Here is a 12,952-nt window from a genome sequence, read left to right on the forward strand (position 1 = left end):
GAGCAAGGGCCATAAATTAAAACAATGGCCATAAAATAAACACAAGAAGTTTCACCTCAGTGTGAGGAAGACCTTGTTTATGTTGAAGGTGGTGGAGCCCTGCATCAGGCTGCCCAGGGAGTTCATGGAGTCTCTCTGGGAACATTCAAAACCAGTCTGGATGCGTGCCTGCTCTAGGTGATCCTGCCCTGGCATGGGGTTGGACTAGATGATCTCCAGGGGTCGCATTCAACCCTAACTGTGATTCAGTGATTCTGTGTAAATAGCGGAGTGGAAGGTCCAGTGGGTTGTGCTGGATTTATGGAATATCACTGAGCACCCAGGCTTGTGCAGCTCTGAATTTAGTGTCTCTCTGGAGTGTTGTCGCATTCCGGATAAGGAACCCGATTTTGCGGACAGCAACGCTGCAGAGCCAACCACTCCGGGAGTACGGGGATGGCTCCACGGGGATCCCCCCACCTTACACCCGGTACCGAGCAAGGCGGGTGCGGCTGCAGGGCCTCGCTGGGCAAAGCCGGGACGGCGCTCGGAACGGGGAGAGAGGAAAGGAGGAGAGCACCCAAGCATCCCAGCGCCTTTCACACCTCTTCCCCTGTTCTTCCAACACTTCCCCTTTTTCCCCAAGGGCGCCGGACCGGCACCGCGGCGATCAGCGGGGCAGAGGGCGCATGCGCTTCCCACTGCCGCCGGACACGACCCGCAGGGGTCCCGGGGGAGCGCGCACTGCTCGTCTTCCGCCCGCCCACCCGCCCGTCCATCCGTCCATCCCCCTGTTCGTCCTCCATCCCGCCGCAGCGCGGGGCGGGAGCGGGCTCTCCCCGGGGAAGCGGGAGCCGCGGCGGGAGGCGGGGCGGCAAGGGCCACGCCCGGTGTGTCCGCCTGGCGCCGGCCGGGGCGGCAGCGGCGGCGGGAGGCGCAACTTCCACAGGACGGAGGCGGCGCTGCCGCCGCAGTGCCCGGCGGGGGAAAGCGCGGTGAAGCGTGAGCGGCTCTCTGGGGGATTCTCCCGGTCCGGTCCGGCTCGCGGTGGAGGGGAGCGGGCGGCGCTCAGACTCGCCGGGACGAAAGTTTGGGAACCGCCCCGAAGGGCGGGCAGGAGGAGCCGGAGGCCGCGGCGTCAGGAGCATGAGGGGTCCGCCCCGGCCTCGCCGGTGCCCGTGAGAGGCGGCCCGCAGATCTTCTCCTCGGGCCCGAGGAGAGAAGGCAGAGCGAGCGGGGGCGGCAGCTCCTCCCGCGGGGACCCCCCGAGCCCACAGCCGGGGATCCTGCCAGCCCCTCCAGCCGCAGCGAACTCTATTTCCCGTTCCCCGGCGGGGGAAGAGGAGGGGCGGCGGCGGGGAGCCCTGTCGGGATCCCTCGGGACGGCGCGGAGGCGGCTGGAAAGCCCTGAGCAGGAGTAAGAGGCTCCCACCGAGCCCTGAGCAGCGCCGCGTTCCCTTCCCGCCGGGGGCTTCCCCCTGCGGGGCTGCGAGTGCGCATGGGGGCGGCGGGCGCGGAGCCGGGGCGGGGAGCGCCGGGAGCGGCTCCATGAGGACGGCAGGCCTGTCCGCGCCCCCGCCGCCCGCCCTGCCCTGCCCGCGCTTCCGACCCTGAGGCCCTCGGCTCGCCTACGAAGAAACTTTTCCGCAGCGTCCGAAGATGGAGCCTGCCGGCATGGATTATTTCTGCGAGCAGGTACAGCAGAAGGACGTGGGCCGCAGGATGCAGGTCGGCCAAGAGCTGCTGGAGTACCTGGGCGACCCGGCGAGGTCTCCCGATCTGGAGCAGGACCAGCAGCGCCTTGACAAAGTGATCGACGAATTAACAGCGTGGGTCAACTCCAGTAATTTTAAGGTAAGGCTGCTCGGCGAGGCTCGGTACGGGAAGACCATGATTCATCATGGTAGGGAGGTACAGAGCCTCGGGTTACTTTTTAATCAGGTAAGAGCAGAAGTAAAACTATATTTGTGCCAGTTTTATCCCTCCCCGCGCAAAGGGGAATTCCAAAATTTTGGAAGGGTGGTTAATGTTTTATTGTTTCTATCCGTCAGTCCTTAAAGAAGCAATAATAGGAGTTTCGGTTTTGCCTTTATCATTGCCTAGCTGGTGTTTTGGTTTGGTTTTGGTTTGGTTTTGGTTTGCGTTTGAGAGGGTTTTTTTTTTTACGGCATAATGTTAAACCCACCCCACCCTCCCTGGCCCTGCAACTATAGTACACACTCGGGTTGTGTTTTTTACTTGGAAACGAGATGGGTGATGATTATTTTTCTTACTTTTTTCGCTACCACTTCCATTCCATGGTCTCTGTACTCGGGTGTAATGTTACGTGGGATTGCCATCGTTTTCTGCAGGCCGTAAAGGGTGCTGCTCCGCCGGATTTGTATCACGCTGTGTGTATTTTAGACGATTTAAGGAATAATTGGCTTCTTGGGGTTTCCACTGTAAGTTTGAAGATGTTTATATCGTCTTTAGGTGACTTTGCCGTACCTGGGAAGTTATGCAGTATCCTCACAGCGGCCCGATGATGACTCACGTTTCGCTTTTTCCTGTGTGTGTGTCTTTTAGACGTAGCCACGGGAAAAGCGCGATCACTCCCTCGCACGGTGTTAACACTTGCGAGTTGTTCTGATGTCGGTCAGCCGGTAAGGCGATTGACAGCGCAGTTTTAGTGCCGAGGACAATCGTGTTCGCACTGGCGACTTTTTATTTTATTTTATTTTAATTTATTTGTTTTGGATTTTCTCCTCCCCGCGGTGCGTGTGCGCGGCGCGGCCGGGGCAGGCCCGCGCTGCCGCCGCCGGGGGGCGCTGCCGGCCGCGCTGCGCTCCCGGCCCGGCCAGCTCCGCCCTGCCCTCCTAGCGTGATCGACTCGCTCTTCGGACCTTTAAACTCACTGCGGTGAGCTTGTTCTCGCTTTTTTTTCCTGTTTTCTGAGACACAGGAGGAGGGCGCAGAGTAACCTCGAGGGGCAGTATGTTCCTGAAATGGATATGTATTTTTTCCCCCCCAGTTGACATTAATCCTCCAGCGTTTGCACGTAGCAACTTCTGAGTTTGAAGTCTGAAAATAATAAAGGCTTAATTCCATTTGCGCATATGATTTATTTATTTTGGAAGCATGTTTGTCAGTAAAGGTCGGGTTAGCTTGAGGAAGTAGCGTGTGCTGGACAAATATAATTTATTTGCCTTTAAATTCGTCATCTGAGGGCAGTTGTTGGTGATGAAATTGATTACTGTGAAACCTAGACAAGTCTTTAAAAATACTCTTTTTTGTGAAGAGGGCTAGCTACTTACTTAACAGGGTAATGTAAAAGTTTCTTCCTGCACTTGTAAATTAACATAATTAGGCATTAAAATTGTAAGTTCAGTTTTCAGGATGTATTTTTTTCACAGTGCAAGACATTTTGCTTTCTGTTGATGCAAGGTGACAGAACTCCTTAGCTGTTTGGACCGTAGGATAAATGAGAACTGTGCAGTGCTCTGCAAGCCCCTGTCACAGAAGGAAGATTTCCCTAGTCCAACCTCCCTGCTAAAGCAGGTTCACCTAGAACAAGCAGGTTGCACAGAATCCCAGGTGGATTTTGAGTATCTCCAGAGGAGCCTCCACAGCCCCTCTGGGCAGCTTGTAAAGTTCTCCGTCACCCTCAAAGTAAAGGATTTTTTCTCCTTATATTCAGATGAGACTTCTGTGTTTCAGTTTGAGCCTGTTGCCCTTAATGGTTGGGTACCTCTGGGAAAGAGTCATGCAGAATGAGAGTATTACAAATTCTAAGAATTTTCAAGATAGCTTGCAAAATCATTAAAGTATTTTTGTTTACATCTTTTCTATGTCCACTTACTGGTGACTTTTTATTGTGTTTCAGAGCACATATGTTAGAACACGGTGTTAGTCATGGGTCTGCTCCCTGTAGGGAACATTACTTAAGAGCTGAGCTTGATGATTCTTGTGGGTCCCTTCTAGTTCTGAAGATTCTGTGATTATATTAATGGCAACAGCACAAGATCTTGGGTGTTTTGCTCATTATTAGTTCCAGTGTTCCTGGCTGTGGTAGTTACTGCTAGCATGTGCTGCCTCAAAATGAAGATTAATAGGCTAGAAAAATTACGTTGTGTTTTACTTACGTATTTTGTGTCATGCAAGCATAGAAATTACACATTTAAATGTTGCATCCTATTTCATTATTACATTCAGGCCCTGAACAATAGAAAGTAGTGAATAGACTTAGGTGTCTTCTCAGAAACAACCCTAGTGATTTTTGATTGCTGTATTATTTAACATATTGTTGGTCACCCTTTACTGAGAAATGGATACATGGAGCACTTAAAAAATTCTGCTTATCGTCCTTCTTCTGTATCTTGCTAAAGGACTTGCTGGTCTCCGGAGTCTCTTCCAGTTGACATGACTGGTGATATCACAAGCACTGATAATGGCTGGAGACTCAGAACTGCTGAGCTAGATGAATTGGAGATGCAAGTGGGGAATGCTGGAGGATGTTTTGAGGGGGTAGCATTATTTCTGCTCTTGGTGATGGCTATGGATAGTAAGGGGATAACTAATGTGACTTGCCCTGAATGTGCGATATTTTTTATTCCCACTGAAAGCTATATTCTTGTATGCAGTGCACTCTGGTCACCATTCTGAAAGAGGAGATGCATGATCTGGGAGCTCTGGTCTAAACTCTTAAGCTGTGCCCGTGAAGAGAAAACTTTTTATGTTATGCCACCGTAGAAGGTTTTTGGCTCATGTAAGCCAAAGAGAAAGACTCTGTAGAGTTAGCTTAGCAGGCTTGATGATGAGTGGGGGAAAAGAGAATAAGCACTCGGTAAACAAGCTGGACTCAGTGATCTTAAAGACCTTTTCCTAAACAATTCTATAACTGTAAATGGTGGCTAGTTATCAGCAAGGTTGAATTAACTCATCTCCAAAAGATTTTGGCCACATAAAACCGACAGCGCTTTTGCTGTTCTGAAGTTTGCAACTCTTTCTAGTTATTTAATAAACAACCTGGCAATTCCAAACTGAGAGAGCAGATAGGAAAATTTCTGAGTTCATCTAACTCATTGAAGTGGAAAACACAATTACTAGCTTGAGTTACTGGTAAAACAAAAAGGTGGGATTAAGAATGTGTTGACTCATTGGCAGGTGGTTCAGAGTTGTAGTGGTTGCAGAACATAGGGGATGACCTAGAGAGAGATGAGTCAACGTTGAATTATGAGGACTTCAGTTTTGATGTCTATGCAGTGATAAATTGACTTACAAAGACTCTTGAAAGCCTTGCAACATCGAGGAGTACCCAGAAGATGTGCATAATTTAAAGTTTTACTTTGCATCTCACTAGAATGAAAGAATTCTCCACTGAACTGAAAATTGTTTGGTTGGTGATCTGGTTTATTTTGTATTGGTTGCATCTAATGTCTCTCCTTCTACAGTGCAGAGATTTGGCTTTTTGGGTGTATGTCAATGCCTGTCCTCTCTCCCTCAACTGTTTTCCAAAGGTTGTGAGGAATAGGAGTAGGTATGTTGAATGCAAAGTATTAAGAGTTAAGTGATAGAATTATTTTGCTGGTATTTGGTCTCAAACTGAAATATCTAGCAATCTCAGGAAATGGGAACAGTGCTGTTGTTTGTGCTGGGACTCTCAGGTGAACTTCAAACAGTAAATTAGTTACCTATTCTGAGGGTGGTACTACTGATAGATATTTGCTGGTGTTACTGGGTTAGCCTGAATCTTCATCTATGTATAGAGTTCTGTTTAACACACCTGTTGGCTCTCATACTCAGTAGTCACTTGAAATAATGACAAGATTATCTAACTGCAGTCTGGTGACTCAAACTGTTCTATGTCTGATCAAGTAATCTGGAAATCTGCTTTTAATTTCTGCTGAAGAGATATGGGATGGGGAAATACTGTAAAATGTAGAGCTTTGCAAACATACTCTTGACTGTTAGCATGTTGTGGAGTCTTTTAAGAACACCAAAATTGAACAATTACCCTCATTAAAACTATTTTTTGGGCAATAAAGCCACTTTTTGGTTCTTTAAACAAATCACACCTGATCAGAACTAACAAAAACCTATGACTAAAATGATGGTAGTTTTGAAGGTAATTTTGTATGAGAAGAATCATCAGGAATGTTTATGAGTACAAGTCACCTCTGGATTTCTTACCTTTGTGGTTAATATCTTAGCTTGTTTTATTCCTCAGCTGCAGTAGAAAAGTAATTAATAATCACTAGTTTTATGCCAGAGCAGCAGATTGTTTGCCATGAGAAAGAGAAAATCTGATTTCACTCTATCTCTTTCTTATAGTGTGGATAAACTGTTTCTTTTAGGCAAATCCTTGAAATTAAGTCATATTCTATGCATCTTGAAGAATGAGATTTCTCTGAGGTTTGTCTCAATACCAAATACCAAAATATACTAAAATACCAGTAATGTTGATGTTGCATTCTTGTATTTCCTTGGTTTGGCAAGTATTTATTTTGGTTTGTCTTTAGTTTGACAAAAGGCCAGCAGGAGGAGCTTTCAGTTTCTAGAAGGGAAGGGAAGATTTGAACTGTAGTTTTGCAAATAGGTAAAGACAAGTGGTTGGCATGCTTGCCTGAAGTATTTTCAAAGAGATGGCGGCTGTTGAAACTTGGCTGACTGCATGTATGTGTGTGAGTGGAAGCTACATTTTAAAATTATCTGAACAAAATGAAGATACTGAGATCTGAAAAAAGAGAGTTCATAGACCAAAAATGTGAGGTCACACATTTGATTGCAAATAATTGAATGCACAAATGCGGGATGTGGGGCATGTGATTGAGTAGCAGACCTTAGGAAGAAAATGTGTGGGTTGTTTTGGATCTGAAGTTGAACACAAGCCAACATATGCTACACAAAAGGCAAATGCCATAGTGAGTTGTAGGACTAACAATGCAGGTCTGAGAACAGGAATAAAAGAGGACCCAGCTAAACCTTTATTTTTCAGTTACTATGTAGATCTTGGTATTTCCTCAGTCTTTGTTAGCAAACAGTGGTAATTTAAATGTCTTTTTTGAAGAAGAAATGAGTTCTTCTCTGCATTTCATTCTTGCTTTCTTTCTTCAAGTTTTGTTTGATCTTGGCTGTGTGGGAACTACTTTCTTTTTTCTATGTAATGAAAATGTGGTTTCACCTGTCCATGTATGAAGCCAGTTTCAGTTTTCCAACTCAATTATTTGATTCCTTCTTAAGTAATAATCACTATTTTTTCATGTATTATTTATGTTCTGCTCATGTTACATTAAGTCAACAATTGAATATTAGCCAAATAGTCAAGCAGGTCTCCTGAAGACAAGGGACACTTACAAAAAGTTTTAATTATTTTAATTAAAACTAATTTTGTCTGGTCTTTAATTGGGAATGGGGAATATGTAGTCTCAGAGTCTCAGGCATCTCCTCCAGAGGTGGAATTGATAGTTCTCCGTTGTTTTGCGGCTTCAGTGTGTGTTATTCAGCCTAACTGTACTCACTTGAAACAGCAGCTCTGCTGCTCATGTGACCAGATGTTCTATTCTCACTGTCCTTCTTGAGGCAATTAACTTTTTGTCCATGTTGAATTCATCTTCCAGTGTTTCAGCAAGCTGATTTGATTCCTGTTACAGGAGATTTAAGTCCACCACATCAAATATGTCTGCAGGTCGAGGCGGATAACAGGACTGCCACTTTTAGCCTGCAGTTTGATTGACTTGGGTGTGGGTAGAGAGCCTTTCCAAGCACCATGCAGTGTGTAAGAGGAGAGGTGCACCCTTCAGAGCAGAGCTGGCAGCAGTCAGCACGGGTGAGCCGAGCGATTTTAGCAGCGCTGCTGATTCAGGCAGTTTCTGTCCCTGGCTGAGGAGTGGTGCTGGTGCGTCATGCCTGCATTGCTCTGATGGGAATGCCTGTGGGGCTGCACAGCTAACAGGCTCAGGGAGGAGATATGGCTGAGAAGATGCCTTCTCTTGTTCGTCTCTTGGGCTGGTTTCCTCAAGTGGGCTGCTGTTCAGCTGCAGGAATGCTTCTCTTCCCACAGCAGAGGAGCTGGTGCAGAGGTGGGAGTGAGTAGCCCAGAATGGGGGTCACTGTGTGCTTGATACAATTTAAATAAGAGGAAATGGGAAAGGAAATAAGAGACCTTGGGCACAAAAATAATTAAATTCTTTTGAAAGAACTGAGTCCTAAAATAAAGTGTTTCTTTGTTTTGCACCATCAATGTGCTTAGAAAGGCTTTCAATGTCAATTTTCTTTGGGGAAAAAAAGTTGATTTTTAATTAATTATTTATTTGAAAGAGAAATGCCATACATTTCATTGTCTTCCCACTGAACCCTGCTTTTAAAGAGGCTCTGTTTTGAAACTTTTTCCAATGCAGCACATAAAGTTTTAGCCAGACAGTCTCAAAAAAAAAATAAATTGGCTTACAATGTCAAGTGTGCTGCATCATATACTTCTGGGTTTTGCTTGCAGTCCTTCAAACAATATTTATGAAAAATGTATTACAACAGATAAAGGAAGAATGTTTAATGCACATGTGAAGCAAACTGGAGATGATCCTGTAATGGATCAAGCTGCAGGCAGTACAAAAGTTTAAGAATACTGTCTTATCCACATAATACAGAACAGTTTGGAGATAATGAGAGATTTTGAAATAACAGAAGGTTGTAAACTAATCTTTTTCCCAGTGATCATTTTGAGTGTTACATCAATCTGTTCTTTAGAATTGGCTAAATGTTTCTTAATTAATGCAGCAAGACATGATAGGAAGCTAAAGTTCCCAACCTGGGGAAAGGGCATTAAAGCATTTTTTTTATTTTTTTTTTTTTTTTTAATAACCACTAAAATTTTTGTGAGAGCACTACGCTTGCTTATTCTGGCTGCAGTACAGGAGATGTCAACATAACAGGGGACATCCAAGAGTAGTGCCTCTTGAGAGGACCTGAAGAAACCAAGTCTTTTCAGTGCAGAAATACCCTTGTCACTCTCTAGATAAATACTGGTGATTGATTCAGCAATCCTCTGGTAGTGTAGTTTCTTGCACTGCAGTGCTGAAACGTGTTGTGATTGGTCATCACAGGAGAATTGTGCGGGGGAGGTTATCAGAAGTTTGATAGTCTATACCCCTTTTGAGACAATGAGGTGGTAGCTCATAAGTAATTTTAACAGTAGCAAAGATTGGATACTTAGGAGAATCTTATGGTTGTAAAACATCATTTTGAAGGCACTAGCCTTATTTTTTTAGGTGGAGGGGGCTCTGTATTTGCTAATGAGCTTGGATTCCAATTGTTCAGCTTGAAGGCTTAGATACCAGCAACTCTGCCCTCTCCTTGCAATGTGATGTGATATACATTAAAAAAAAAAATACTGTTGGAATTGGAAGTGTGTCATTAGTGCCCTTGAAGGTGAAACAAGCAAGAGAATGGAAATAAGGCTTTATTGTCAGCTAAAATATCTGAAGTATACATAATGTATGTGGTAGCTTCAGCAGCTGGGACTGCAGTTTTGGCTTCTGTCAGCAGAGGCAGCTGTCCAACTGTTGCTGAGTGGCAGGGAGAGTGGAGTATGAAGATGACATAGCTGGGACTGAAGAACCACATGGGTTGAAGAAATGACCCAGGAAAATGGAAGTGTCCTTCTGCCAATGGGGCCACGGGCACGCTTAAGTATCTCTGCAAGCTTTTGAGTTAAAGGAGGGAATGGAATATGGGTAGATCCTGGCAGAATGAGGGAAGTGGATAGAATTGGAGTGAGAAACAGTAAATGGAGCAGGACGTATGGAGTAGGGGAGCAGAAGTGTATCCTGAAAGATGAGTAGAGAGAACTAAGAATATGAAACTTGAAGAAGTGAAGCACAAAATACTGCATGAACATAAATATTTTTGTTTCACTTTGAGCTGCTTGCAGGGTTCTAGATATTATGACAATTCAGAAAGTGTACCTTGGGTCTTGGCTGACAAAACTTTAAAAAAAACATCCCATGAAGTGTTTGCATCTATCTTGTTCCAGCAGTGCAGCGCTGGAACAATGCTTGCTCTTGCAGGGCGTAGTTGTTTGGCATGCTGTATCCTGTTTGTCAGTAATTGTTAGTGATACCACAGCTGTCCCCATGGTGACAGGAAGTCAAATGCCTTAACTTCATTCTTTGCAGTTTCAGATAGTGACCTCCATAATTCCCCCATTAGATTCTCATGACTAGTTCACAGATCCCGATCTACAGAATCCGTATTTCCATGTACAGTTCAGAAATCCTACTACCAAATCCAAGGACATTTGTATTAAGGTCATTTGGCAACTTACGCAAGTAGAGATGTTTTTCTGGTAGTGTCCTGCTCCTAGCTGTCCCCCACAGGGATGGAAAGTTACAGAATGAATTTTTGTAAATTAACTGTGAAAATTAATGGTAAGCATGCATGGTTATCCAGGTATGGCTTGAAGAACAGTATTTCTTTTTCTATCAAAAAACTTAGGTGCCTGGAAGTTGTCCACAGAAGGGCAGGGGCAGTGCAGGAAAGTGTGTGCAGAAGGAGAGCTGGAAAAGGAACAAGCTGCAGAGCAAGAATAGGCTCAATTACTAATCACTGGTTCTATTTATAATCTATTTAGTTTTCTGGTTGGAACATCTTGATTTCACTGAAGAGTCTGGTCTTTTTTTATCCAGAACAGATAAAATATTTCTCAGTTGGTTTGGCAACTTTGTTGTGATCTGAGAAGTCAAGGATGGGCTTAATATTGGCTTGTTAAAGAATAGCAATTAACCAACTCCAGTTCAAATGAGCATAATTTCTTTTCCCCTATGAACTTTAAAAGCACTTTAAATGTTTCAAACAATGGTGAGCTGATGAATCAGTCTCAACATACAAAGGCTCTTTCTAGACAGCATGCAAAAGGCTTAATGAATGCAGAGTAAGAAACAAATCCATTGATTTTAATCCCAGAAGGCATTCATCCTTCATTGGAGCTGTTGGGGAAAGAGCAGTGGTGCTGGTGAAAGTTTTTTCTATTGATAGTGAAGGGCCTGTGTTGGCAAATGGTCCCACACAGTGTCTCAGTACTTGGAACCTTTTTGTTGCAGGTCTTCTGCAGAACCTCTAAGTTCTGCCTCAACTTACAGTTTGTTTTGTTTTGTTTTGTTTTTTTTTATGTGACCACATATAAATTAAGGACTCTTTCCAAAGGTCTGCTTGAATACTGCACAGATGATACCTACCAGGAGATGCTGAAGCTTAGAACATTGTGTATCAGAACAGAGAAATATTAAAACTGATTTACAAAACCAATGGGTGGTAGTTCATTTGCTATCCTCTGTAGCTGTGTAGTTCAAGTGACTTGTTTTGTAATGTGGAATTAAAGCAAATTTTGTAGCTAGAGCAGTTTGCCACTACTTCAACTTGTGGCCACAGATTCTAACTCTCCAGTTATCCTGACTATTCATACCTGTGACGTTTTCAAAGTTGCAGACCACAGAGGACTTTGTATGAGGTAAAGCTCATGCATGTGTGCTTTACTCTAAGTTTCTGAGTTGCTCTTCTTCACAAGGGTAGAAGTCTTCAAGATGGATTTTGCAAAGATAATCAAATATGCAGAGAAGAGAGAGACTTTTTACAAAGTATCTTTACAGAAGGAAAGGCTCCTGTTTGTGCAAAACACTTGCATGGAAAGGTACCTTAAAATTGTCAGTGCAAGTCTCAGATTTGTAGTCAGGAAACAGAAGCATAGGAAAACAATGTATCCAGAAGGAATTTCTTTCTTTCAGACACTGGTTTTTAGATGGAATTTTTGACTATGGTTTCATATTGCTTGATAATCTGGAAAATAACATTGAAGGAAAAATTCTGTGAAAGGCCTTGACATTACCATGAAAGCTAATTTGTATATGTATTTTTTGTCTAAGTAAGTTACTAGTTTATAGTATTCTGTTTTCCTAATCTGTGGATAGAGTTACTTGTTGGCAGTATAGTAATTTAAACTGGTGGTGCCGTCTACTTACATGTGCTATCCTTTGTTTCAGTACGTAATAAAATTATGTCCAGGTAAGTTGTACTAACTGCAAACTAAGTTTTGTATCTCCTTTAAAAAAGAAGATCTGTTGTACTAATACTGCATTTATTAAAACCAGCTTCACTGTGCAGTTGCTTCTCATCCTAGGTTTTATGGGACCTTATTTGTCTAGTTTCCTATGGAAACAAGGCTCATATGATGTTGTGTGCGTGGGCCATATGTATCACATGCATATCCAGTCAAATTTTTTTCTGGCCTGCTGCCCAGTGTGGACAACTGTGACAGATAGGGACAATTGAGGAACCAAAGGGGTCCAAAAAATACAGATCCAAATTTTATGAAAATAAACAGCTAATCAAGGAGAGGATTTCTAGTCATGAGTTCATGGGGAAAAATGTGCAGTGCATGTCTTACTAGGAAATGAAGTGGAGCAAAAGCTGTAAGGAGCACCCAAGCTTGAGGAGGTTGTTCCTCTGACAAATGGTTGTTCCATTTGCACCTTCATGGGCAGCAGCAAATTGAGGTAACTACAAGTTGTGAAAATGCAGGTTCTGGTGTTCCTTATGAGCTATTGTAGGAAATACAGAACGAAGTCTTGGAGCAATATGCAGGATAGTAAACAGCAAAAGAAGTGTCCTGACTTCCTAAAATAATTCGTCTAACTGATAATTTCTATTTGCGTTTTTGTTTCTATATTAGTGGGTATTGTCGTCTCATCTAGCTTCTGTTCATGGATGGGAAATTCCTCAAATTGCATTTATTTTCTTTTTTTTTTCTTTTTCTGTTTTTGTTTAATTTTTGTTTGTGGGGTTTTTTTTTGTTGTTGTGAGTTTAGTTGATTTTTGTTTTGGTTTAGTTTTTCTTGTTGTTTTTGTTTGGTTTGAGTGGGTTCTTTATTATTTTTTTTAATGACAAAATGAAAAATTAACCTTCCCTAGCTTAACAAGCAGGTGGATAAATGGTCTAGTCTGGGCC

General features: G+C 43.6%; 1 protein-coding gene across 37 annotated transcripts in view; it reads left to right on the plus strand.

Moving 5' to 3' along the window:
- The first annotated feature begins 944 nt into the window (after positions 1-944).
- CLASP2 (cytoplasmic linker associated protein 2) overlaps positions 945-12,952 on the plus strand; it is a 145,963-nt gene continuing 133,955 nt past the window's right edge. For 15 of the 37 annotated variants that reach the window (XM_015617036.3, XM_015617044.3, XM_015617050.3 and 12 more), the window contains exon 1: positions 947-1,833. In XM_015617036.3, the coding sequence (XP_015472522.1) occupies positions 1,639-1,833 (195 nt within the window). In that variant the 5' untranslated portion in view covers positions 947-1,638. Of the gene's footprint in view, positions 1,834-12,952 lie in introns of all 37 variants that reach the window. The other 22 variants (XM_015617033.3, XM_015617038.3, XM_033511963.1 and 19 more) reach the window with 4 other exon arrangements.

The sequence above is a fragment of the Parus major genome, chromosome 2 (assembly GCF_001522545.3).
Source record: "Parus major isolate Abel chromosome 2, Parus_major1.1, whole genome shotgun sequence".
Taxonomy (NCBI): domain Eukaryota; kingdom Metazoa; phylum Chordata; class Aves; order Passeriformes; family Paridae; genus Parus; species Parus major.